Raw genomic sequence first — 27,166 nt, forward strand, 5'->3', positions numbered from 1 at the left:
TAAGCTGGTCTTTCCCCTTAACAAACGATGGTATGAATAATTCCGCCCCCCTTGATGCCAATTCATCTCAAATAAGAAAACCAGGGTCTGCTAGTACGACATCTCCATGGTTTATAAAGTCAAGATATCCTGATTTAAGTGAAATTATCTTATCTCAAGTCCACCCCCAAATGCACGTGAAACAAAAGAAATACTACCACACGGAACAATACTTACTAAAAATTTAATTGTATTGTGGTGTTTATAATTACTGTAAGTACATGATCTAGCAGTAAAATTTGATGGAGTCTCTATATAAACTTCTGTGCAATCTATAACTGAAACACAACTTGGAAAGGCCTCCTTGAAGCAGTCTGGTCGAGAGCGTAAAATGTCATCTTTATTTGGCCAATGAATCAACCACTTCAATTTGTGTGCTAATTGAGGGATGACACTGTCAATTAAATTGGTAACCAAACTAAGGGAAACTCCAAAACGAAACGAAATATCAGTATGGGGGGAATTTAAACGTAATTTCATTAAAACCAAAAGAAGGATATCTGCAGAACTCAAAATATTAGAAGAAGGTATAATACACGTTACAAAGTTCACCAACCACATAAAACATGAATAAGACGGCAATCCAGTGTAAAATTTTGTTGTCTCTTCAGTCTTCTCCAAAGATAGACTTGTAGCCCTTATATAAGGGGGTTTATTTTTTATAACATTATTTTCAAACTGAAGCTGTTGCAGTCTATCTATCAGTATTTTGATTTCGCTTATAGCATTTTCAAATAATATTCTGTAATTTTCAAATTCTCCTGTACCTGAAATGTAAAGAAATATAAATGAACAAAAAATACATTACCTTTCTTTTACAGAGATATTTGAAACTTGTCTTAAATTACATAAGGGTCAAATGACTTTTACTCAAAATTGAAATGACTGATATCATGTTGATAGTCCTAAATATTTAGACAATATACAAAAAATGACGGTAACTGGTCTTCAACCAGTAGTGTCTTGAAATATGAAATTTATTTGTATGAGGCTAAGAAACGGGAAAATGCGAGGTTCTACCGAGCATTTTCCCGTTTCGTGCCGAATACAAATAAATTTCATATTTCAAGACACTACTGGTCGAGGACCAGTTACCGTCATTTTTTGTATATTGAAAATTATATAATTATATCAATTAGCACATAATGTAAATTTTTGTCCTGCATTTTTTTTTTTAAGTTGTAATCTCTGTCCTGCCTTTTTATTTTTCACTCTATTCGGTCCTGCCTTTTTTTTTTAGTTTATCCTGACTTTTTTTTCACCTAAATTGTCATCCTGACTTTTTTTTTTGCAAGTGTCTCATCCTGCCTTTTTTTACTCAAATTCCTGTCCTGCCTATTTTTTTTTTTCAAATTTCATCCTAGCCCCCCCCCCCCCCATTAAATCAAATGGTTACTCCCTAACGTTTATACGTATAGCTTTATCTGTATAGTAAAATAGCTGATTGAAGTATAAAAAGCTTTACATAGTTAACCTTTTGTACATAATACAAGAAAAATTGACAAATTGACCAAAACTCAAAAATTAACTTAAACCACCGAACATTGCTGTTATTTTTGTGTCATTTTGTCTCTTTGAAGAGTTGTCTCATTGGCAATCATACCACATCTTCGTTTTTATATCAACCCCTACCATATTCTTTATGAACCTGTTTAGTGGTTGTCGATGGTTCATGTGTCAACTCATATTTGATTTTTTGTAAATTGTTTTGTTTTGTATAGTTAGGCCGTAAGTTTTTTCGTTTGAATTGTTTCATACTTCTCATGTCCGTTTAAGGTGGCACCCTACAGATATAGCAATTTTTTTTCCCCATTGAATTTTTCTTAAAATTTGCATACATATACTATGCAATGGCCTCTATAAAAATTTGAGTTTAAAATAGTATGTCAGCAGACTCGTTTCCATGGTAACGACCACCAAAGTTGGTACATTACAGGTATGCATAAAAACATACCTGATGTAAAAAAACTGGATTTTTTCAAGCTTTTGAAAGTATTTTGAAAGGTTTGTTCTTCATTCATTACAAAAATATTATTAAAAATGTAAATAAAACACAAATAATGGCAGTTTTATTCATATTCATTAATTTCGGTTCCAATTTCATTAACACTGCTGCACACAAAAAACACAGATTTTGTTAAAAAATTTTATTTTTCTGAAAATTCCAAAAAAATGGTCCAATGAATTTTTTTTTTTAATTTGACAGATGATGGTCATAACAATGAGCTTTAAAAAAATATAATAAAAAATATGGTTACAGATCTGGTTTTGTCATTGTTGAAGGCCTTAAAGTTGCCTATAGTTGCTTACATCCACTTCATATTTGACTCCGCCCAGTCAAGTGAAATAACTTGAGTAATACCATGGAAGTATTATATTGTAGTAGTGAAAGATTTTATATTATCAAAAATAAAGAAAACTGACAGTTGGACAAAATATTATTTTAAATAAAAGTAACACTTCTTTTACTTTACTGAATTTTTAAATTCATGATGTACATGTAAAACATTTTATTAAAATTATGTATAAATATTTTATGTACAAATAGATTTAACTTTGTTTTGTGACCTGTGGGCAATTTACTTGGTAGGACCATGGAAGTACTATATCAATATAATACTTCCATAGACTTACAATTTTTCTCGCAATCTTCAAACAATGACAACAACTCCAGTTTTGGATTAAAAAAAAGGCCCCGATTCATTAAATTTTCTTAAATGCCAAACATATACCATTGGAAAAATTATAAAGCAAAGAATATGTATTTATGCCAATGAATTTATTTCTAAGAATAGTGAAAGAATTATTCATATATGAAAACTCCTTTGCACACGTTTTTGGTTTTGAATTGTATGAAGTAATAGGGGTCCGTGTAACACTTATCAATTCAAAGTTTTAAAAAGTTTTGAAATTTTAGATTTTTGGAATTTTGATCAAAGTTTTAAAATATCAAAATTTCAAATTGTGTAAAAGTTTTGAAATTTTGAAATTTTAACCAAATTATTAAAATTCTAAATATCGTTTATAAATTTGATAGTTTAGGAATTTGATCAAAATTCTAAAATATTAAACCTTACGTGCAATTTTGATTATTTCACTTTTTGAAAGTTTGATTTTTTAAATTTTTGATTAAAATATCAAAATAGAAAAGGGGCGAAAAGAGGGGTACCTGTAAACACGGCTCCGATAACAATCATTCTTAGTTATAAATAAATAGCACGAAATATATCAAATCATTTTTAATTACAAAATAAATAATGAAAAGAAGAAGTCATTTTTTTTTCTTAAAACATATTAGACATCACATGGGATAACAGTATCCTGAAATTTTAAGGTTGTGCATCTATATAAAAAAAAATAGTTAAACCTATTTAAACCGGAATCAAATAAGTTGATTTAAATCTCTTATAAAAGGCGTATTTGGAATATTTGGAACCAACTGGTTCCAGAAACTATTCAAACCATTTCCAAGGATGGTTTGTGGTTTCGGTTTAGGTTTAAAATGGCAGAAATGTTGATGCAGTGTAGTAGTCGCGAAAATATTTATGCAGATTCTATGGTCACATTGATTTTTTTAGTGGATTTTCTAGTATAACCTTTTTGTGTTTGGTGGTTTTTTTTAACTTCACATAGTTTTATATGCAATTAGATAATTAATTTTAATTCGGAACACTACATGTATTTGTTTGGTCATTTATTTGTTGCTGTTATTGCTATTTTTCTCAGACTGGTAGTTGTCTTCTTGTTTTAATTGTAAATTGTTATTTGTTGTAAATTGGTAAATACTGAGATGACAATTAATGTTTATGAGATAACAATCCGATAAAAAAAATTGTAAACATTACTAGAACTCATAACTGTGAAATAAATTGAAATAGCCTACGAGAACAAGAGCTTATGAAATTGTAAGAATTGTTAAAATTTGTGATTAAGTCGTCATTTCTAGGTCAGTGATTTTTGTAATATCTGTTGTTGCACAACTCATTGTGAAATTTAAAAAAAATGGCTCCATTCTCGAATTGGTATGAACACTGAGTGAAACATTTGACAGGTACCATGTTGAACTTAATTGTGATTAGGTATGGTCATGGACATGGAAGTATATAATATTGACAGGGTCAATATAATACTTCCATGTTAAAACTTTCCTTTACATACCAGTAATATTATTTTCCGGACAGGGATCCCCCTTTTTTATATTATACTCGGAACATTATTGTGAGGGTGTTCATGTTCCAAAACGTTGGAACCAATCAGATTATTATCTACTTTATAAGCGTTGGTTTGATTCGTTGGGGGTGTGTCTTATAAATGTATGACGAGTAGCCTCTGTATGAGGGTCTCACTAATTAGCGACAACAAGCGTCAAGAAGCGACAACAAGCGTCAACAAGCGACAAGAAGCGACAACAAGAATTATTTTAGCGACAACAAGCGACAAGAAGACTATTTAGCGACAAGAAAACATTTTTTTTTAATTAGATATAAAGAAATTTGTATTTAATGTTTTCTTTTAAATATACGAGCAGATATGTCTAATTAAAATGTTTTATTATATCAAGTCTTAGGATTTGTATAGTGAAATCCTTGATTATATAGATAGACAGCTTAATATATATTGCACGAAAAGAGTTTTAAAAAACAAATTATAAGATATTAAATAATATGTTCTAAAACACAAGAAAAAGTAATCTCACAAGGCCGTAACTACCCTTGAGGCAAGTGAGGCAATTGCCTCACTAAAATTTCGACACTGATTTTTTTTTATACATATTTATCAATAAAAAAAGACATTTGTTGTTCTGTCTCAACCTTAATTTCTATAACTTGCCATAATTCCTTTTAAACCATTCTTCCTGGATATAACTCAGAATCTCAACGGGTGAGGTTTCTCGGTTACATTAACCTAGTAACGATAATCATCATGGATCTCTAGTTAAAAACAGACTCTTGTAGAAAAAGGAAAAGCGACACTGAAGGTAAAGAAGGAATAATTCTAGTAAACTAGTTTTTTTAGCACAGAGTTTGAGTACTGCATATAACTTCATTAGAACAATCCACAAACGATAAGTAGACTGACAAATCAAGTACAGGTCTTCGGAAGGGGGCAGTCCTGTCTGCGTTTTCACATCTCCGTTTTTCACCAACCTTTGACAAATCAAGTACTGGGCATCGCAAGGGGGCAGTCCTGTCTGCGTATTCATGAGTTTTTATCCATGTTTCTTTAACCTTAAAAATTTAAAGAATATATCCCATATTCCAATTTGATATTATTGAGGAATGGTAGAACCTTAAACACAGGATTTTGTCTTTACTTATTCGGGACTATGGAATTTCGTTTCTTTATATTCGGGTTTTCGGAAAAGGACACCCCAACCCCTAAAGTTTATAGATTCTGGAACTAAAATACCACCAACCATTTCCAGAAATAATTTGAAATTACGGACCTACATGTAAACGTCAAAAACTCCATTCCAATTCCCCTGTACCCATATCATATATACTTACTCTATAGCTAGAATCATATAATGTATATTATCTCATTCTACCCCTAGTTTGTCTACTCTTTGTCAGCATAAAAGCGAGTTTAATATTTTGTAACTGCGACTGTATGATGGTGCTTACAGAAAAGCTTAATTCCCTTTTGCAAACAAAACTGTTACTACCGATGCTGCTACAGAATTGCTGATGGAGTAGGAATTGGAAGAAGACATTGATCATTGTGTTTATGATAATGTGCAACCTTTAGAAACACAGACTGCCCTGAAACGACTGAAAACTTGGAAAAGAGCATGCATGAGTGGCGAGAGAATGTGTGGTCTTGCCATGCTCCATGTTCATCGCGATAAGGATATTAGCAGACCAAATTATCATTCTGAAACGATTTGACTGAACCGGCCATAGAAAAATTTGGCAAACTCTACTGACTCGATGTTTGTTCTATGTTCTGGCAGCAGACTCAAATCAGTGAAATTTAGATGATTATCTTGCATATAAATTTAAATAAAGTTGTTAAAAATTTGGTGTTAGCAAAAGTCTTTAAATAAAAAAAAAATTATATAAAAAGTGTCCAAATTCAAAACATTATCAAACTCTCTAAAAATGCCTAGAATGCAGGATTTTGCACGATTCATTTCATACCCTCTAAAAAAAAAATTTCGCCTCGCTTCGCTCGGCTCAATTATTTTGCCTCACTCAAATAAGATGCCTAGTTACGGCCTTGATCTCATAATACAATAATTAAACGTAATACTGGCTGTTATTCATAATAGATGATAAAATATTATGTAAATAATGTTTCATTTTTTTCTATCAATTTTAACTTTCTTGTCGCTAAAATTTTTTTCTTTTGCATATTCTTTTAATATTTATTGCAATAATTAATTTTAATTAAAAAAAAATGTTTTCTTGTCGCTAAATAGTTTCTTGTCGCTTGTTGTCGCTAAAATAATTCTTGTTGTCGCTTCTTGTCGCTTGTTGACGCTTCTTGTCGCTAAAATTCTTGTTGTCGCTAATTAGTGAGACCGCTGTATGAAGCATTGATCTCCTATGTGAAGACAAAGAAAGTGTACTATGGCGACCCGATGTATAAAAACTGTATATTGTGTACATACAACTGTTGCCGACCGTGCAAGGGCTGTATAGCCAGTCAAGGTCGTTAAAAACTTCCATTTTTATTTCTTGATGGTGGAGGTTGATTATTACTACTACTCCTTTGGAGGTTGTCCTGAAGGACGGAAGAAGCTTCAGCGGTAAGGTAAGGTAAGATGGCGGTAACAGAGAACAACAAAAACTATTTTGTAGGTTAATGCATGTAATACAACCTATCTGTCTGGTATTGGTAATACTTCTCTTTACACATTCATGTAAAACATACTCTTTTTTGTCAAATAACACTTGAAATTAAATGAAGTTGCGGTGCATCGAAGGATCCAGCCTCCGGGGGACCGACTCCTGTCGTCCTGGTCGAAAATCGTCAAATCATTTTGATGGCTACCGCAGAGACATATAATACATGTTCATTGTGTGTCTCATTCACTGCAAATATCTCAATTACAAATGTATTGTGTAATCAGTTGCTCTGTGCCTTCCAGTGGTGCAAGAAAAAAATCAGCATGGCAATCAAATTCAAGCGTACATATTTTTTCATTCTCAAATGGCTGTTCTTTTGCTGCATAAGTGTGGTCTGAATGTTCATCTAACAAGAGTTCTCCTTTGACTTCTTCTGATGTAATAGAAATTTCCTCAGAACGTACAAACTCGACCAGAGATGTGTCATAATTGGATGATCCTTTTCATCTTCAGTGTGGATTGAAACTGCAACAGATATCTCCTCCATAATGGTATCAACAGCTGTCCATGGTCGAGGATTACCTTTCTTTTTAACTCCTTTTGTTAACTTACTACATCTTTTCCTCTTTTGGCATTCTAAATTAGAAAAAAATATATTTTAGAGTTGAAAAGAAATTTAAATTTGTAGAGCCTATTATACAACATCTATTTGTCTTACTTTTAACCTTTACTTCCTACATGTATGTCATACAACATTCTGCAGGTTTTTATTATGCTAAATCTATTTTAAATTTCATTTTGTCATGTATGGACCTTTCAAGCTTGCTATTAGGAACAAATATTTGATATATTTGTCAATTGTTAAACATCGTACAGTGAACATACAATGTAAGTTGCTGACATCAACTTTACTTAGTCTCTGCTTCTATCTCATGAGGGTCTGGAAGCAGGGGCGGATCAACCCAGGATAAAGGGGGGTTCCAACCACATGTCCCCATTCAAATTCATTGATCATCCAAAAAAGGGGCTGGATCCGCCAATGGGAAGGTGTTTACAAAAGGTAAACGGACAGAAAGTCACAGGACATAAAGTCACAAATTTGGTAGGACAAAAAGTCACAAATAATCTGTTGACAATTTTTTGTATATATATAAGAGAAATATTTTTAAATATTTACTTTTTAATACATATATTCATATTAAAGTTTAATAAATGTGTCATTATATTTGAAAAATGAAGATTTATTTAATTTTAATCATGCAAAAGAAAGATTTCTTGGCACCATGAAGCCATTTAAGTGCCAAACCAGTTTGACATTTTGTTTTTTCAACAATTATTTGATCATTTTTTAATTGTTTTTGATAATTTTTGTTTACAAAGTTGGTTTATATACAATTGTTCAAGAATAGAAATAAGCGTTTTTTTGTTCAAAGAAATAATCAGAAAAAATGAATTGTGACTTTTGCCCTGTGACTTTCTGACACTGTCCTATATTCATACAATAGGAGTATTGGAATAACTGCATAAATTGAAATCAGAAAAGTAAAGACAAGAGGAAACATTTTATCAAAATATCAAGATTGGAGAGTGATGGGGTGCTAAAAAAAATAAAGAATAGAATATAATGGGCAAAATTTATAAAGAAAAGAAGAATATATTGGGAATGTGTACATGTCCATGGTATACACATATATGCCCCGCTGATCTTATTTTAACAAGATAACATTTGGAATTTATACAGGCTCATTAAATTGCATATTTATTCGATAATTTCTAAGTTTTATGAAAAAAGGTAATTCTCGCATAGCTGGATTTGGGTATCAATGTGAAAAAAATAAATCACCTTTGATGGTATTTTATGAAAACACTATTTGATCAAAATATACGAAAATAGTATCATTTTAACGGGATAACAATCGGGAGTAGAATAACACTTTAAAATTGTATATAAAATCGTAAATTTTAAAGTTTTATGGAGAAAAAAAATGATGGGCCACACCGGTTCTACAGCAATAAAGAGGGGAAGCTGAATGGACCGAATTTAAATTGGTCTGCATTTGATTATTATCATCATCTCAGCACATTATAGTATAAACAAATTGGTAGAACTAGTTAAATGTATCTTTTGGATATACTTACATGCTTTAGCTGTGAAAGCAATCGACATAAACGAGAAAACAAATCTGTAAGCGTATCGTCTCTTTTAACAACAATGGCGGAATTTTCTCATCTCGATCCTCCTTCATCCCAGGTCACATCCTAATCCCAAGCACTTCCGGTGGCCAAGTGATTTCATTGGCCGTTATATAGACTCTACTAGAGTTGCCAATCTCTTGTATTATATGTCTCTGGCTACCGAAAGAATATTCTTGTCATTATCTGTTTCACTAATAATATCTTAGAAATTAGGTGACTTACATGATGTCATTATACTCCTTCAAATGTCTTCAAATTTAAGGTTCATCATAACAAACGGACAAATATGGCTTTATTTACATGCCAAAAAATACTCTGAGTACAGACTATGTGGAACTAAATTTAATGAAATATTATGGGGGAGGGGTATCCAACCAGGTATCGGGATTGTTCGCCCTGATTACATGTTCGCCCTAGGTACATTCACACTGAGTTTCTTCGCCCTGATACAGGGATCTCCATCAATGTCCATGGATGAAAATTGAACGATGGAGGAACTTTCACAATCATAAACCATATCTACGCCGTACAGTGTAGCGCGATCGAAATTATTTCATCCCTCCACATAAGGATAGGTGAACATGCTAATTCATTGCTTATTTAAATTATATTTATTTGAATTTTCATTATAAATACTAGATATAGAAGTACATGTATATATATTTTCAATAATTGCCGTTTGTAACCCTTCAAAGGCCAAGCCCTCATGCCCCCTCCCTTTAAATTACCTTAGTCGAGAATGACCAATATCTATCATGAAGGTCTCCATGTAGTTTTCTTGCTATTTTTGGTTATTGTTAAAAATCATGTGGAGCTTATTTTTCACGAACACTGTCAAATTCAGAAGTCATGAACCCATTACCGGTATGGCTGGTTTGCAGCAACGACAAAACGAGAAGTACAGGTAAAAAGGCCAGGTTATGTAAAAGGTTTAAAAGATTTGTTAAGCAAACGTTGTCAAATGAAAAGGTTTTTAATGACTTTATCTAGCAAATCCATGCTATGCAACATGCATCTTGCGAGTCTGAATAGAAACCGGAAACGCAGATGTTTCAATTTGATTGTAAACTAGGAAATGAATTCCGAATTACGATACGATATTTCTTTACAGAAAATATTAAAAGTTTTTACTTTTTAACTTTTAAAGTAATTCTATATTTTTGTTACAATACAGCAGTACTGGAGTTATTTGTGATGAAATAATAATTACTGTTTTACTTCTTATTTTGTACTTCTTAAAAAGGGGGATGCTGATAGCGTAACTTAGTCAAAATAAAAGCATGTGATAGTCCGTTCGTTCGCCCTATTTTCATGTATGATATGTATATGATACATTAATGAACGAGATATATATATTTTATATATATTAAAATTTATGTATATCCATTAAAATTAAATACAGAATACTTGCCAATTTATATAAATTAAATAAAATTCTTGGCTGCATTGTTACACTTTAATTTATAATTAAATTCTGAGAAACTTATTTCCTAGTAAGGTAATTACATACGGATACAAACTTAGTCATCAATGAATTGTCATGTCATGGTTTCTTTTATACACATTACACATGCCACCAAGGACCTATACATACAATGTATGTTATTAACACATCATGGACCATAATAAAACAGAAGACCTATGTACATTGTAGCTATTATCAACACATCATGGGCTCAAACTAGAATGAAACAGAAGACCATGGATCAATTACAACAAATGGAAGTGTTTAACGACCTTGACTGGCTATACAGCCCTCGCACGGTCGGTGCCCGAAGGCGTTTGGTGAGCATTTAAATATTTTCTGCCGTGGGTCAGGAACAGGTAGTAGAGGACGCCGAATGGAGGCCGCCATCTTGGTTTTGTGAGTTGTTTTGGTTTGGTTTCTTTACTATTTTGGTGTTATTCTTCACAACGGCTGCTTTCAGGGCCAGTTTGGTCAGCTTGGCAGCCCGCTAGCCTCGATGATGGAGTACTGGTAGATGAATCGTGGACGTAGTTCTAAAGATGACAGGAAGCGTTATCAGGACCAAAGCCGTGAGGCAGTGAAATGAAGGTCGTATCACCCAACAGCCTAGGATACAGCCCTCGGACGTTAATCGGCATAACACTCCCCATGATACAATGGTTTTGGAGTGCATGTTAACGCGGGTACGCCAACTACTACGTCTATCTGTACGGCATGGATTGGTTTCTGTCATCTTAAGTAGTAAGTCGTTGACCATCTAACAATAAACCCTCATCGAAGATAGCGGGTAAAGGAGAGCTGACCCAGCACGTCCTTTCAGCTGTAATGACTGAGACGTGACTGATGTAATGAGGATCAATTAGACACACCATGATCTCTTTATACATATAACCCATGAGACCATGGACTTATAATTAACACATCTATTAACACATGAGACCGTAGACATAATTCATGTTATTAACACATCATGGACTCTTATACCACAATAAAGATAGACCCTGGATCAATTAGACTCAAAAACATGCCATGGTCTCATTTTATGCATATTACACATGAGACCAAGGACCTATTCATGTACATGCTATATATCTGTCATAAGCATATCATTTAAACCACAAATAAACATAAGATCCTGGACCAAACAAAACTGTAAATGGCATGACATGGTCTCATTAATGCATATTACACGTGAGACCATGGACCATATCTTGGACTTTTAAACCACAAAGAAACATGAGACTAAGGACCAAATAGACAGTAAATAACATGCTATGGTCTCATTAATACATATTACACATGAGACCATGGACCTATAAATCTGTAAATAACACTTCATAGACTCTTATACCACAAAGAAACAAGACCATGAACCATTAGTCTGTTTTCCAATTCCTGTAAGGAGAGACTACTTTTTTGGTTGCCTCCCTTAGGAGGATATTAATGTTTAATGACAATGGAGATCTAGTAGAAAAAGCAAACATATCTGTGCATTTTGTGGGTAACCATTAAGTTTTTCGAATCATTTGAAAACATTTTACTTTGTGTTAAGCTAAACACTTTTGATAGCAAGTTATTTTTCAATAAAAATTTGTTAAAACGCTAATATACCAGATTACGATTGACCAAGGGAAGTTATTTGTTTAAAAAGTGTGTAGTTACAGAATCAAATTGGTAATTGGTAAAGGAATTGTTTTACAGTAAAAAAATAATGATGTAAAACATGTAGTAGACTGTAGTTCTTTAAAAATAAAAAATTATATCAATTATTTGAATGATAGCTAACAATAATTCTTACGAAGGATACTATAATTATGATACATTACACTTCAATTTATGATATGTACCTGTTTGATATATAGATAAGATAAAAAAAAAATTTATAGTGTCACATATTGATTGTCATAATAAAGTACACAATATACATATCATCACATAAAACATTCAATCAATACCCACCCATAAAATTGACTTATGAGACACTTTTAAAACTCTATATTTACACTAAATTCTTATAAAAATCTGTATTGACACTAATTTACAAATACGTTATCTGTTAAGTAAAAACAAAATAAACTTGGCGATTAAAAAGTAATGAATAAAAATAAAGTAAAATAATGTTACTAGATCTATCACAGTTAATAAAATTGCAATCCATTAAATAAAAATACTTCAGTATAAAGTTATAACTTAAAATTAAAGAAGAAACCTTAATCTTGTTTTAACACTAGTTAAAAGTGAAAAGTTTTCGACGTAAAAAGAATTTATGCAAACTCTTACAAAAATATTGCTGTATTTCTTCGCAGTTCATGCTATTAACATATTGATCATTTAAATTCATACTGTTAAAATTTTCAATATATTCAACGCATTCAAGTAAAAAGTCATATCTCAAATCTGAATATAATGGACATGTCATTAGAATTTTTTTTTCTGTTTCTATTTCATCTAGTTCACAGTATCTACAAAGTCTAGCGGAGTAGGCGGCCCAGGGCTAGCGGCAACGAGCCAGCGCGAAACACTGCCATGCATCGTCTCTGATATTTTGGAATGTTTATTCTGGTATAATGTTTCAACATTAACATTGTCCTTATAAAGTCGATAGGTACGAAGTTTGTTTCCATTAACTTGGTTCCCTTTATCATTTAAAAGTTCATTTTGCCATTCTACATTGGCCAAGTTGATGAGTTTTTCATGGACCACTTGCATTGCATTGTTCACAGAAACGCCAATGTCCTGTACAACAATATTACTATCCACCTTGTCCACAATTTTATTCACCTCAAAGTCCAACCTTTTCTTCTTCTGGATGACCATCTCCAAATCTTACTTAGGAGACGATTCTCATCAAGTCTATAAAGTTTACATAGTAAGCGTACACACAATTTTCTTAGTTTAGTCTTGGTCGAGGTCCAGTCCATATATACATTTGTATATATATATACCGGTATGTTATATATGTATTCATATATATTTAACATGCTTTACATGTTATAATATCATTTTACTTTTATTCCAGTCTGAAAATAATAATACAAGCTGCATCATTTTTGTCGAGCCTGCAACTTTTGTTGCAGAAAGCTCGACATAGGGATAGTGATCCGGCGGCAGCGGCGGCGTTAGCTAACTTCTTAAAAGGTTTATATTTTAAAAGGTGAAAGACCTGGATGCTTCATACTTTGTATATAGATGCCTCATGTTACGAAGTTTCCGTCAGGCTCATGTCCAATGTCCTTGACCTCATTTTCATGGTTCAGTGACCACTTGAAAAAAAAGTTCAGAATTTTTGTAATGTTGAATTCTCTCTTATTATAAGTTATAGGATAACTATATTTGGTATGTGCGTACCTTGCAAGGTCCTCATGCCCGTCAGACAGTTTTCACTTGACCTCGACCTCATTTCATGGATCAGTGAACAAGGTTAAGTTTTGGTGGTCAAGTCCATATCTCAGATACTATAAGCAATAGGACTAGTATATTTGGTGTATGGAAGGACTGGAAGGTGTACATGTCCAACTGGCAGGTGTCATCTGACCTTGACCTCATTTTCATGGTTCAGTGGTTATAGTTAAGTTTTTGTGTTTTGGTCTGTTTTTCTCATACTTTATGCAATAGGTCTACTATAATTGTTGTATGGAATGATTGTAAGGTGTACATGTCTAGCGGGCAGATGTCATCTGACCTTGACCTCATTTTCATGGTTCAGTGGTCAAAGTTAAGTTTTTAAGTTTTGGTCTTTTTATCTAATATCATATGCCAAAGGTCAACTATATTTGGTGTATGGAGATATATTATGATCTATATGTCAGTCCCGCAGGTTTTATTTGACCATGACCTCAATTGCACGGTTCATTGCACAGTGTTAAGTTTTTGTGTTTTTGGTCTATTTTTCTTAAACTATAAGTAGTAGGTCAACTATATTTGTTGTATGGAAGCTTTGTTAGCTGTACATGTCTGCCTGGCATGGTTCATCTGACCTTGACCTCATTTTCATGGTTCATTGGTCTTTGTTTAGCTATCTTGGTTAATGTTAAGTTTATGTGACAGTTGTAATAAAGCTTTATACTTAGGACTATCAACATAATATCAATGATTAGTAAAGAATGCGAGACATTTCAGTGTGTGCACTCTTGTTCTAATTCTGTAAAGATTTCAGAGATGTCAATTTCCCAAGTGTTGAAAAGAAAACTATAATGTTTTGTGTATTTAGTTCTTTAAGATTCTATTTTGACTTAAATTTAGTAACTTTACATAGTCGGTCAAGCCAATTAAAATGTTTTAGTCCTATATGTGTGAAAACTTTAATTTGTGCATATTTATTTACATATTATTTTTCATAAAATGGAAATACATGTAATAGATAAACAGTATCAATATAAAAGATCACATGAGTAGCAGATAAATCATGGTGATGTTTATAGTACATGTATATACTTTATGAGAGAGAGAAAAATCTGTTGAATTAGAGATTATATATTTAAAAAATTAAAGTTGTCTCTAGTTATCCTACATTATGCTACTTAGTACATGTAGTATATTCATAGTGTATTTTATATGGAATATTGATCACTGTTTAAATTTATTTTAAGTGCTTTCAAAATTCAAAATAACTTATTACAGGTATTTTACAGTTATTCAAATATTATTTTTATGCCCCATTTATGGGCATTATGTTTTCTGGTCTGTGCATCCGTCTGTTCGTTCTTTTGTCCATTTGTCTATCTGTCCCAGTTAGGTTCAGGTTAAAGTTTTTGGTAGAGGTAGTTTTTAATGAAGCTAAAGTCCAATCAACTTGAAACTTAGTATACATGTTCCATTTAATATGATCTTTCTAATTTTAATGCCAAGTAAGAGATTATCCCCCATTTTCACGGTCCGCTGAACATAGTAAATGATAGTGCCCAGGGGCATCCGTGTACTGGGGACACATTCTTGTTTTTTATAAATGTAAAAAGTGTTTTTTTCTTATATAATTTTCCTTAGTATCACTCTTGATTACTTAAATTTAGCATATTATACTTTTAGGTGGAGAATTTCAAAGATAAACATCCAGGATATGCTATTATTTGTATGGCTGTTGTTAATAATGCCATTGTGCATGTTGTATCAACTGGTATGTATCTGTAATCATATATTTGAGACAATTTTTCTCTGATAAATTTTTATCATGCCATGTCTTAAACAAATATTACTACATGTATTATTACATTAAATGGACTTATTAACCATAGTAAAAGTAATCAACCCTGAAAAAATATTGATAGATTATTGAGAGTTTCTCTGCAAAAATCTCATTAAAAACAAACAAACATCCACTTGTTAGAAAGATCTATTTTAGAGTTAAAATATGATAAATGAAATAGACATATATATGGTCAATTTTTAAATGTAATACAGTTAACTCTCGTTGTCTCGAACTCGGTTGACTCGAAATTTCGGATGAGTCGAAGTTTTCACGTGGTCCCGAACTTTATTCCATACAAAAGTATGTAATTCGACTCCTGATGAGTCGAAATTGGATGAGTTGAAATTTCGGTTGAGTCGAACTAAATTTACGGTCCCAAGGATAACAAAAGCATTCAAAATTCATTTTTTATCTCGAACTAATACACATATGTCAAAACATGACCTCCGGGATTTAACTGGATTGAAGAGTTAATCTGACAATACACGTGTAATTAAATTTCCGGTCACTGACCACTGTATTGATTTATGACATGCTATTTCCATGAGTGTTTACCTAAGATTATCTTTTATAGAATTTTTATAAATAATTAGTGATACATTGTTAATGTTCATGAAAAAGTATTTCAAATGTTTACAAAACAATTTAGATTTGATTTACACTAATGAGCTTGGGTGTGTATAAAGTGAGGATTATGGCTTCCGTTGGTGATCACCTAAAAACTACTCAAACGGCGTCTTTAATCTTGTTATATTTTCTTTTGAAAAAAAAGAGTGAGCCAAAATAAAATGAATAGAAATCAAATTTTTTTTAAATCTCTTGTATCCGAGAATAAACAATTTTGTCAGCTATAATTAACCGACCTGAATAACGAAACTATCGATTGGAAATTACTCTCTTGGAAAAGCCATAGGATTTTTTTTATTTATTGATACAATTGAATAAGTAAAAATAATGTCATTATAATAATAAAAGACTGTGACATACAAATACATCGATCTGATACTAGAATATCGATCCCCTTGCCATATTCAACCGGATTTATTTTAGCTTTACCAAGCTAAGCAAGAGTTGTGTCCCTTAGATTGTCGAACTTCCGGTGTTCGTTTGAGTCGAACTACGTGTATCTCGAAATATTTCTCTGGTCCGGCTGACTTCAACATAACGAGAGTCGACTGTAATTTCAGTAGACCTGTGCTATTTATAAATTCAACTTTCTTTATTTAAATTTTACATTTAAATACATTTGTACTTAAGAGTTTCTTTGCTTTTTCAAGTTTTAACTTATTAAACTGAGATAGATTTAAACAGCAAATGTTGATATATTGAATAGATATATATAGATATATATGTTTTTCTATTTTATTCAGGTTCAGTACAGATGAAGTTTATGTTTGTTCAAAATTAGCATGTGACAAAGACGTACAAAGATATACTTTTTGGCATGCAGTTTAATGGTAAACCTACAGAATATATAAAAAAGAAGATGTGGTATGATTGCCAATGAGACAACTATCCGCAAATAGATGCATTAATATTAATGTTTGGTGAGTTGAGTCATTTTAGTTGAAGGGAAAACCAAGTGGCATATTGTAATTAGAGCTGTTAAACCATATTTTTATGATACTGATACAGTGCTTGTTTTTCAGAGGCAGACAAAACTCCAGATCAGGCTGCAGACAATAATATTGTATCAATACCATACTCTTCTGTGCTGGAAACTAACGTCTATGATTTGCATGTTGGCATCATGAGATCACTGATATCCAAATCAGCTAAACCAATCACTTCTCTATCTAGTATGACACAATTTATTTTTATGTAGTTTCCTTTTTTTAATATTAATAATGTTCATTGTTATATCATTTTTAGATAGCACATTTTTAATGGTTTACCATTATAACTTACATGACTTACTGATAGGATGTAATAACTTTCTATTTAACCTCGATAAAGGAGGATATGATGCAGCTTATTGGCTTGCCTGTTTTCATGACATTTTTTGCACTTGGTTGCAGTTTATATACATTCTAGGATTGAAAGCCTTTGGCCTAGAAAACATCAGCATAATGACCCATATCTTTTCCCTTTGGTATTTAATCCTTTGTAATGTTTTGCCTATATTTATGATATTTACATATTTCTTTTTAAGATACAGGCTCTTTGGGTTTAATTGTTCTTTCAGAATTGGTCTATTCCATGTGCATAATCTTTTGATAGACAGTGTTACAAATAATACTCATTATTTTACTCATCTTTTACACCATCAACTTTTGTAGTCACATCAATCAGTCGTAATGCAAATTGCTATTGAATATCTTTTAGTATATAAATGGTACTGAAGAAGAATGTGTAGAAACTGTCAACCATGATCCAATAGAGCCTTAGAAAATATGAGAAGGGGACAAGGAAATGCAGGAGACCGATAAAGAACAAGGGGGCATAATTTTTCAAGACAGGACAGGAGAAAGGGCAAGAACCAGAGGGGTAAACACATGTTCGATATGAAGATAATTCAATACAGGTTGTTTTTTATGTCTGTTTAGGTTAAGGAACTTTTATTTTTTCACAAATAATTAAAGTTATTCATTGTATATATTTAAAAGAGACCAAATGATATAGTAGTTAACAACTATAGTTCACTTTTCTATATCCAACAATGAGCAAAACCCATACCCTTATCCAGCCATGAAAGTCCCTGAAATGACAAATGATAAACATAAAATTCCTGTACAAAACAATATACAAATATGATATCAGAAGACAACCAATGAATTACACTGGATTTGTCCTTTTTTTCTGTTGTACTAATAGGAGAAATAGAGGTAATATCGAAATAAAAAAAGAACTTAATTACATAAATCTCTTAAATTTTTAAATTATTTGGTTTGTGTACAGCTTATTTGAAAACAATAATAAAAAATATAGGTCACCGATGAGTTAAAAAAAAGATATTTCAGTTTTATTGCCAAAAAATGCATTTTTGCATCAAAGGGAGATTATTTGGAGCTTTTTTCAATGAAATAGATATTTTAAAAGTCATCTGGGGCCAAACCTTATCAATTTATTTTTATTAAATTTTGTACCATATCATAAAGTTATAACTAATAGTGTAAAAAATAAAATTTTATTTTTTCTCCTAACCAAGTACAGTCGTTACATTTCTTAGCGAAACATGATCGGTTTTATTGAATATTTCAGATGAGATCATAGTTTAATAATTCAAACCCAATTTCATAGAAATTTCGTGATGACGACCCCTTGATTATCTTTAAAGTTAACCTGGTCATACTTTAATTAAGTTTCTTTTTTTTGGGGTTTACAGTTAGATGGAAGGATAGATCGTGATCTTGAAGGGAATTTGGTAATACCCTAAGATGATGTTGTGAAGCTGTTACCTCATCATATAGCCGAATGTTTATTCAGAAGGTATATATTGTATCACAATAAAGGAGTATTTCTAAACAGATTGGTTCCCTAATGTCATCTTAAATGTAAGTAGTCGGTACCAAACGACAATTTAAAATTTTGATCTGAATTGTTGTTACGCTATATGACACACGACGTGTTAAAACATACTGATTTGCTCACATACAATTTTGAATGTGGTTGACCAAAGTTCATCAAATGACAATAATAAGAAATTATAATGTATATCCTTTTCACGTATAAATTTTTGTACCCGCGAGCCTCCTTAAGTGTTAAATTTTTATCCTTTTAGAATAAGTTTATTTAATAATTGATAACTACTCAGAGCATACCTAATTGTTTAAAGCTTGGTTAACAACATGATACAGAAAATCTAATGAACTGTCAAATTATTTTTAAAGAAGTCTTTAACTGTTACAGCAACAGGAGATATTAAGTATTATTTTTGTCGAGCCTTCGACTTTAGTCGAAAAAGCGAGACTAAGCGATCCTACATTCCGTCGTCGTCGTTGTCGGCGGCGGCGTCCACAAATATTCACTCTGTGGTTAAAGTTTTTGAAATTTTAATAACTTTCTTAAACCAAACTGGATTTCTACCAAACTTGGACAGAAGCTTGTTTATGATCATAAGATAGTATCCAGAAGTAAATTTTGTGAAAATGAAATTCCATTTTTTCCGTATTTTACTTATAAATGGACTTAGTTTTTCTGCGGGAAAACATTACATTCACTCTGTGGTTAAAGTTTTTTAAATTTTAATAACTTTCTTAAACTATCCTTGGTTTGTACCAAACTTGGACAGAAGCTTGTTTATGATCATAAGATAGTATCCAAAAGTAAATTTTGTAAAACGATAAATCCATTTTTTCCGCATTCTACTTTAAATTGACTTAGATTTTCTGCCAGCAACACATTCACTCTGTGGTTAAATTTTTAAAAATTTTGATAACTTTCTTATACTATTTTTAATTTTATTTGTACCAAACTTGGACAGAAGCTTGTTTATGATCAAAAGCTAGTATCTAGAAGGAAATTTTGTTAATATTTTGTACCTGTGTATCTGTATTTTACTTATAAATGGGCTTAGTTTTTCTTCCAGTTAACATTACATCCAGTCTGCAGTTAAAGTTTTTAAAACATTTATTAGATTCATAAACTATCCTGGATTTTTACCAAACTTGGACAGAAGCTTCTTACAATCAAAAGATAGTATCCATCGGAATATTTTTATTGATTTTTTCCCTCAATTTTGTTGAGCTTGCAATTTACAGCAAAAGTAGGCGAGACACTGGATTCCGCGGAACCCTTACAAATTTTTTATTATGTTTTTGTTTTTATTACCAAATATGTGTGTTCTTTTTATATAAAAGTAGATGCACTGAAAACATTTTAAGATTGAAGGATATTTTATAAAATAAAAGAAAAGGGAAAATATACACTCAATTTTCATGGAAGAGGTAAAAAATAACATTGAATATTTTAGAATGCACAAATTGAAGTTTATTTTAAACAAAAAACACATAGAGGCTACTGTCATGGCCTTCTTCTTTAAGTTAAGTTCACTGTACAGAAAAAAGAAGCTGTAAATTGGCCAGTTAAAACATAAATGTTGGGTACATGCCAAAAAAATACCATTAACACAAAACAAAATGATTGATTGATTGAAAAAATTCATGCATGTTCAGGATGACATCATAAATTACAAATAGATTAAAGGAAACATGTCTGAAATGTTTTTATGTCCCACCTACGATAGTAGAGGGGCATTATGTTTTCTGGTCTGTGCGTCCTTCCATCCGTCTGTTCGTTCGTCTGTCTGTTCATTTGTTCGTCTGTGCATCCATCCCTTCATCTAGTAGGCATATAATTTGAGTTGATAACATACATGTAACTGCAGATTTTAAAATAATTTTTCATAGCCTACATTAAATCATGCATTAAGATTAGAACTACATCCTTGTTTATTTTACTTTGATTATAGTTAATATTCTTTGGAAATCGGGTAATATTAGAGATGGTTTTTTTTTGGTTTTTTTAGGTATAAAGACTGTATACCACTTTCCATAGGGGAATGAACAGCTTACCAGTTCACAGAAAATGAAAGTTGCATTTATAATGCAGTGTCCATTATCCTCTATAGAAATGAAGATACGGCTGTGGTACTGAAGCTGGCTGAAGTGTTGAAATGGTGGATAATATGGTATCATTTCCAAAATATGTAAGAATACAATATATATTTTTTTTATTTTTCCTTTCCCTTCAAAAGATTCATTGTTGACTCTTTTTGTGTACAAAGTAAGAAGATAAAGGATTACAAATTTTAGATTGAGTTGTACTTTAATCAAGGTATAAAGCACCATTATTATTACTCTTTATTTAAATGAAAGAAACTTTTTTAATTGATTGTCAAAACAAAATTTAGATTGATTAGTAGGATGTTAAAAATCTGTTTGAAAACTAATTACAAACTATTTAGTTAAAAATTTAATTTAAGAATTGTTGCTCCTTCATAAATCTTATGACTGGAAACGTTATTTTGCTAAACAGTTCTCTTAAATTGTTAAATCAATATAAAGCAAGTATAAAATTCAACATTAAGACCTGTTTATTTAAAAATATTTATAATTGCAATTCACAAACCATTCATATGATCACAATCTGGTGCTTCAATCAATTTCACTATAATGTAGTATGATAAAAGAGTAGCACATAAGTATACAAATGTAAACCAAAAGGATATGCATAAAAAAATTATGTAAATCACAGGTTACCATTAAGGGGTTATCTATGCTTGGCAATGTTAATTCTTTTTTTTGCCTATAGAAAGGTATATTTATTCTAATGGTATTATTGTAATATTTCTCTAAGATTGTAGAAGAATTCAAAGAGAAAACTGACCTGTGGGTTAAATCTACCCTGCAGCAGGTGATTGCAGCCTCAACAGCAGAGGAAGTAGAGTATGGATGCAGAAAAGAGCTGGTCTCGACTATTCAATATCCATACTGGGACCCGAAGTAAGTATAAAGTTTCTCAAAATAATTTTTATGATTTAAATGTTTAAAAATTATATTAATATGAAAATGAGGAAATGTAGTACGATTTCCAATGAGATTACTCTCCACAAAAGACAAAATTACACATTTATTTAACACACATTATTTAACAACTACAGGTCCCAGCCCAATCTTCAACATTAAGTACAGTCCATATTGCATAATGGGCTATAAAAGCTCCAAAATGACAAATCTAAAACCATTCAAACAAGAAAACTTACAGCCTGATTTATGTACAAAATAATGAATGAAAAATGCACATATTTCCTTAAAACAAATAGTTATAGTTCTGTTCTGTATATGATTACTGGTCAACTTTTCTTGATGATCAATGCATGAAATAGTAGACCAAGTATTCTGTTTTTAATTTTGCTACCTATGTATATTATCTATAGCTTTGTTATTTTTGTTTCAGCTGTTTCCCATTGTTGTTTCCCCTTGTTTTCATGTCCAATACAACAGCACTGCAAAAAATACCAGCAGTACAGCAGCTGATCCTGCCACCATTAACATTCTCAGCTAGACCATCATCTTTACACTTTGGTTTTGATGCCTACCAAGCCAAGACATATGTAAGATATAAAAGGTGTAGGCCTCACTTTACCCTGCAATCAGCTAACTATTGTACAAATAACAGGTACAAACATAGTCAACTCTATCTACAATGAGGTTCCAGATGTCTGCTCATTGGGACCTTATGGAAGCAGTATTGCGGATTGTGCGCTTTTTTGGCCTTCAGTTATGCTGTTTTATGGACAGCAATCACAAGGTTATAACCCCAGGCTGGGTGGAATGTACCATTTGTGGACAGTTGGTTCATGATAAATGCATGGGTGTCACTGCAGCAACCTTTAGCTTGCAGGATGATTTACCTTGTGGATGTGATTGCCTGCAAAAAGGAGAGTTTTAACAGAAAAGATTAAAACTACCTAGCTCTCGTTAAAAAACTCTCCCTTTATCCAGTCTAATTTACCCAAATATAAAATTTTCAATACTTAGTACTTCATTTCTATGGAAAATTTTACCAAAATATTTCTATAAGTTTTTTCTATATTTTTGTTGAATGTAAGTTTATTTTTATGTACACCATTTAGAGATAAGTCTTAGACTATTGGAACAGTATTTTGCATTGTGTTAGCTTCAATTTATTTAACATTGCATACTTATAATATTTATTTTTTTATTTCAGCATTGAATACTACACAAATTTGCAGGTTAAAGACTTGGATATGGATTTCGATGTAAGTGAAAGAACAAACATATATTAAATAATGCTGACTCAGGTCACTACAAATGAACACTAAAATGAGAAGAAACACAGGTTATACAAATATTATGTATTTTGTTTTTGTTGTAAATAGCCAAAACATGATTTCTTCTTTGAACAGTATGCCACACTTTTTGTTTTACAGTTCTACTGGTGATGAAATATTATATTAAGGTGGTACCAAAGCCCTTGGCTAAAATTGATTTGGCTTGTTTAATTAGGGCCCCGCCGACTAAGGCGGGTCGCCCTATAGTGATCAGTCTGTCCGTCCGTCCGTCCGTCTGTCCGTCCGTCCGTCCGTCCGTCCGTAACACTTTAACTTTGTGTCCGCTCTATATCTTAAAAACCGTTATGATTTCAAAGTTTATACTTGACATCCATTTTAACCAACACCAGAGGGTGTGTCATGATGTATGTAAAACTTCCTAGGTCAAAGGTCAAGGTCAAAAACTTTGGTTTCAGTTGACAACCCTGTGTCCTGTGGTGAAGATCGTGTCCGCTCTATATCTTGAGAACCGTTATGATTTCAAAGTTTAAACTTGACATCCATTTTAACCAACACCAGAGGGTGTGTCATGATGTATGTAAAACTTCCTAGGTCAAAGGTCAAGGGTCAAAAACTTTCATTTCAGTTGACAACCCTGTGTCCTGTGGTGAAGATCGTGTCCGCTCTATATCTTGAGAACCGTTATGATTTCAAAGTTTATACTTGACATGTATATGAACCAACACCAGAGGGTGTGTCATAATTTATGAACGACTGCCTAGGGCAAAGTTCAAGGTCAAAAACTTTGGTTTCAGTTGACAACCCCATGTCCTATGGTAAAGATTGTGTCCGCTCTATATCTTGAGAACCGTTATCATTTCAAAGTTTATACTTGACATGTATATAAACCAACACCAAAGGGTGTGTCATAATTTATGTGCAACTTCCTAGGTCAAAGGTCAAGGTCAAAAACTTTGGTTTCAGTTGACAACCCCATGTCCTATGGTAAAGATCGTGTCCGCTCTATATCTTGAGAACCGTTATCATTTCAAAGTTTATACTTGACATGTTTATAAACCAACACCAAAGGGTGTGTCATAATTTATTTACAACTTCCTAGGTCAAAGGTCAAGGTCAAAAACTTTGATTTCAGTTGACAAACCCATGTCCTATGGTAAAGATACAATTTTTTAATGCACATTATTCACAGCGGGGCCCACAGAGATGGCGCCCATCTCAATGATATCTAGTTTCTTTAAATTTTGACAAAATGTTTACTTTGAACCTTTGAACAAAATATAAAAATTTAAAAAAAACATGAACCACACAATTTATTGGAAAAAACTCAATAGATTTACAGCAGTTTGACACACATAAAATTTGATCATTCAAAAGCTTAATATTTAACAACAATAAATAGTGATTTAAACATTCAGCGGATTTAACAGAGTTATCTCCCTGTTGTGTTATGTACCACCTTAAAAGGGCATTGTCATGGTCCACAGAGTACTGATTTCAGATGAAATTTCAATATAAGAAAATTCTGTTGACCTGTAAACTTCTAGTATCATTCATGAAGATCAAGAGGAATACATGTTGAAATGTGAAATTGGTATATAGATTGAATTATAGTGGAAAAGTTTTCAAACTGATTCAAATGATTTAACATTTTGTTCTTATTAATTTTAGGTTTATATACAAGTTCTATGTTAAAAAGAAGAAGTAAACAAGCTTATGGCTGAATTGGTTCTCACGAGACATAAACCAGCTGACCACTGTCAATCATCTCATGTTGACAACTTTATATCATTCCATGTTGATCACTGCATATCATTGTGACATCCATTTTCATTTTTTTCTTCTTCAAAAAACGTTTATCTGTAGATATTTGTTGCAAAACCTGTTGACTATTTAAAGTGGCAACCCATATATTTAAATTTGTTTTATGATATATAATCTCTTATATCAACTTTTTAGCTCACCTGGCCTAAAGGGCCAATTGAGCTTTTCTCATCACTTGTAGTCTGTTGTCATTAACTTTAATAAAAATCTTTCCCTCTGAAACTACTGGGCAAAATTTAACCAAACTTAGCCACAACCATCATTGGGTTATCTAGTTTCAAAAATGTGTCTGGTGACAGGGCAAACCAAACAGATGGCCGCTACCGCTAAAGATAGAACATAGGGGTAAAATGTAGATTTTAACTTGTATTTCTGAAACCAAAGCATGTAGAGCAAATCTGAAAGGGGTAAAATTGTTTATCAGATTAAGATCTATCTGCTAAGAAATTTTCAGATGAAGCAGACAACCCTTTGTTGGGTTGCTGCCCCTGAATTGGTAATTTTAAGGAAATTTTTCCGTTTTTGGTTATTATCTTGAATATTATTATAGATAGAGATAAACTGTAAACAGCAATAATGTTCAGCAAAGTAAGATCTACAAAAAAGTCAACATGACCAAAATGGTCAATTGCCCCCTTGACAAAATTGTCAAAATTTATGAAAATTGTTAAAAATTGACAATAAAGGGCAAAAACTCCTTAAGGGGGTAATTGACCATTTTGATCATATGACTTTTTTGTATTGCCCTTTATTGTCAATTTTTAACAATTTTCATAAATTTTGTCAATTTTGTCAATTATTACAAAATGAGTTAACTCCTGGGACAAGTTCATTATAGATATAGTCAGCAGCAAAAATGTTCAGTAAAGTAAGATCTATAAACACATCACCAAAACACAATTTTGTCATGAATTCATCTGTGTCCTACGTTTATGATATGAACATAGACCAAGGTGAGCGACACTGGCTCTTAAGAGCCTCTAGTTTATTTGCAAATATTAATCCTAAAAATGATGTTCATATTTATCTCACAAAACATTTTTGGAACTCAGTAATTGATAACATATCTTTGATATATTTTTTCATTATATTATTATTGAAAATATAATTGTTAAAACTCTTGGCTATAAAATTAAAATATTAATCCTTAATAGCTAAAAATGATGCTCTAATTTATCACAAAAAAACTTTTTTGGAACTCAATAATTGATAACATATATATGACTTATGTTTTCATTATATTATAATTGAAAATATAATTGTTAAAACACTTGACTATGAAATTATGTAATTATCTTAATTCAGCATGGAAAACAAGATGTCAAATTATTACTTAACATTGTATCATTTATGTTGTTTTCTGCTATTTATTATTGTGTCATATATGTAATATATGTTTTGATTGCAATGGCATGTAAATTTATTTTTGCAAATAAACTTATTCATTCATATTCAATTATATAGATTTTAGTATATGAAAACTTCCGTTACAAGACATAGTCATGGTATATGTGCATTTAAATTGAAGCTTTAAACAAGGATGTTTGCTGTCATTGTAAGGTTGAACTTTGTCATAAGCTTAAAATGTTTTCTCTTTTTTATTCCTATGAATTGTTTATACCCTTCTAATAGATTTAGGAAGATGTGGTATAAATGCCAATGAGACCACTTTCCATCTAAATAACAATTTATAAAAGTAAACCATTGTAGGTCAAGGTATGGCCTTCAACATGGAGCCTTGGCTCAAAGTGAACAACCAGCTATAAAGGTCTAAAAAAATTACTGTGTCTGTAACTCATTGGTGTTTAAACGGTGTATAGAGTTTATACCAATCAAATAACTCTGTCTCACTGGTGTATGAACATTTTATCTTACCCCTATAGACTACCGGTACATGGTGACTAGGTATA

At 31.8% G+C, this 27,166-nt stretch overlaps 1 protein-coding gene across 8 annotated transcripts; it reads left to right on the plus strand.

Moving 5' to 3' along the window:
* Positions 1–6,636: 6,636 nt before the first annotated feature.
* On the plus strand, positions 6,637–26,712 carry LOC143083948 (uncharacterized). 8 transcript variants are annotated; one of them, XM_076260363.1, is made up of 11 exons: positions 6,637–6,800; positions 15,520–15,607; positions 17,050–17,136; positions 17,329–17,478; positions 18,005–18,166; positions 19,005–19,108; positions 21,147–21,326; positions 21,977–22,122; positions 22,577–22,798; positions 23,351–23,402; positions 25,104–26,712. In XM_076260363.1, the coding sequence occupies exons 7-11, from the start codon at positions 21,294–21,296 to the stop codon at positions 25,125–25,127; spliced, it is 477 nt and encodes a 158-aa protein (XP_076116478.1). In that variant the 5' UTR covers positions 6,637–6,800; positions 15,520–15,607; positions 17,050–17,136; positions 17,329–17,478; positions 18,005–18,166; positions 19,005–19,108; positions 21,147–21,293; the 3' UTR covers positions 25,128–26,712. The 8 variants fall into 8 exon arrangements, with proteins under 8 accessions (XP_076116478.1, XP_076116479.1, XP_076116481.1 ...); XM_076260364.1 differs by having other exon boundaries at positions 6,637–6,795; XM_076260366.1 differs by lacking the exon at positions 6,637–6,800 and adding an exon at positions 6,805–6,838 and having other exon boundaries at positions 18,005–18,203.
* The last annotated feature ends 454 nt before the right edge of the window (positions 26,713–27,166 follow it).

Source organism: Mytilus galloprovincialis, chromosome 7 (assembly GCF_965363235.1).
Source record: "Mytilus galloprovincialis chromosome 7, xbMytGall1.hap1.1, whole genome shotgun sequence".
In the NCBI taxonomy this organism is placed as follows: Eukaryota; Metazoa; Mollusca; class Bivalvia; order Mytilida; family Mytilidae; genus Mytilus; species Mytilus galloprovincialis.

Bases quoted from the DNA above. Each gene is read 5' to 3' on its own strand.
- LOC143083948 (XM_076260363.1), top strand. From the start codon at position 21,294: ATGGTGGATAATATGGTATCATTTCCAAAATAT. The intron at 21,327-21,976 runs GTAAGAATACAA...TATTTCTCTAAG, and splicing joins TGGTATCATTTCCAAAATAT to ATTGTAGAAGAATTCAAAGA. The intron at 22,799-23,350 runs GTACAAACATAG...TTTTTATTTCAG, and splicing joins AACTATTGTACAAATAACAG to CATTGAATACTACACAAATT.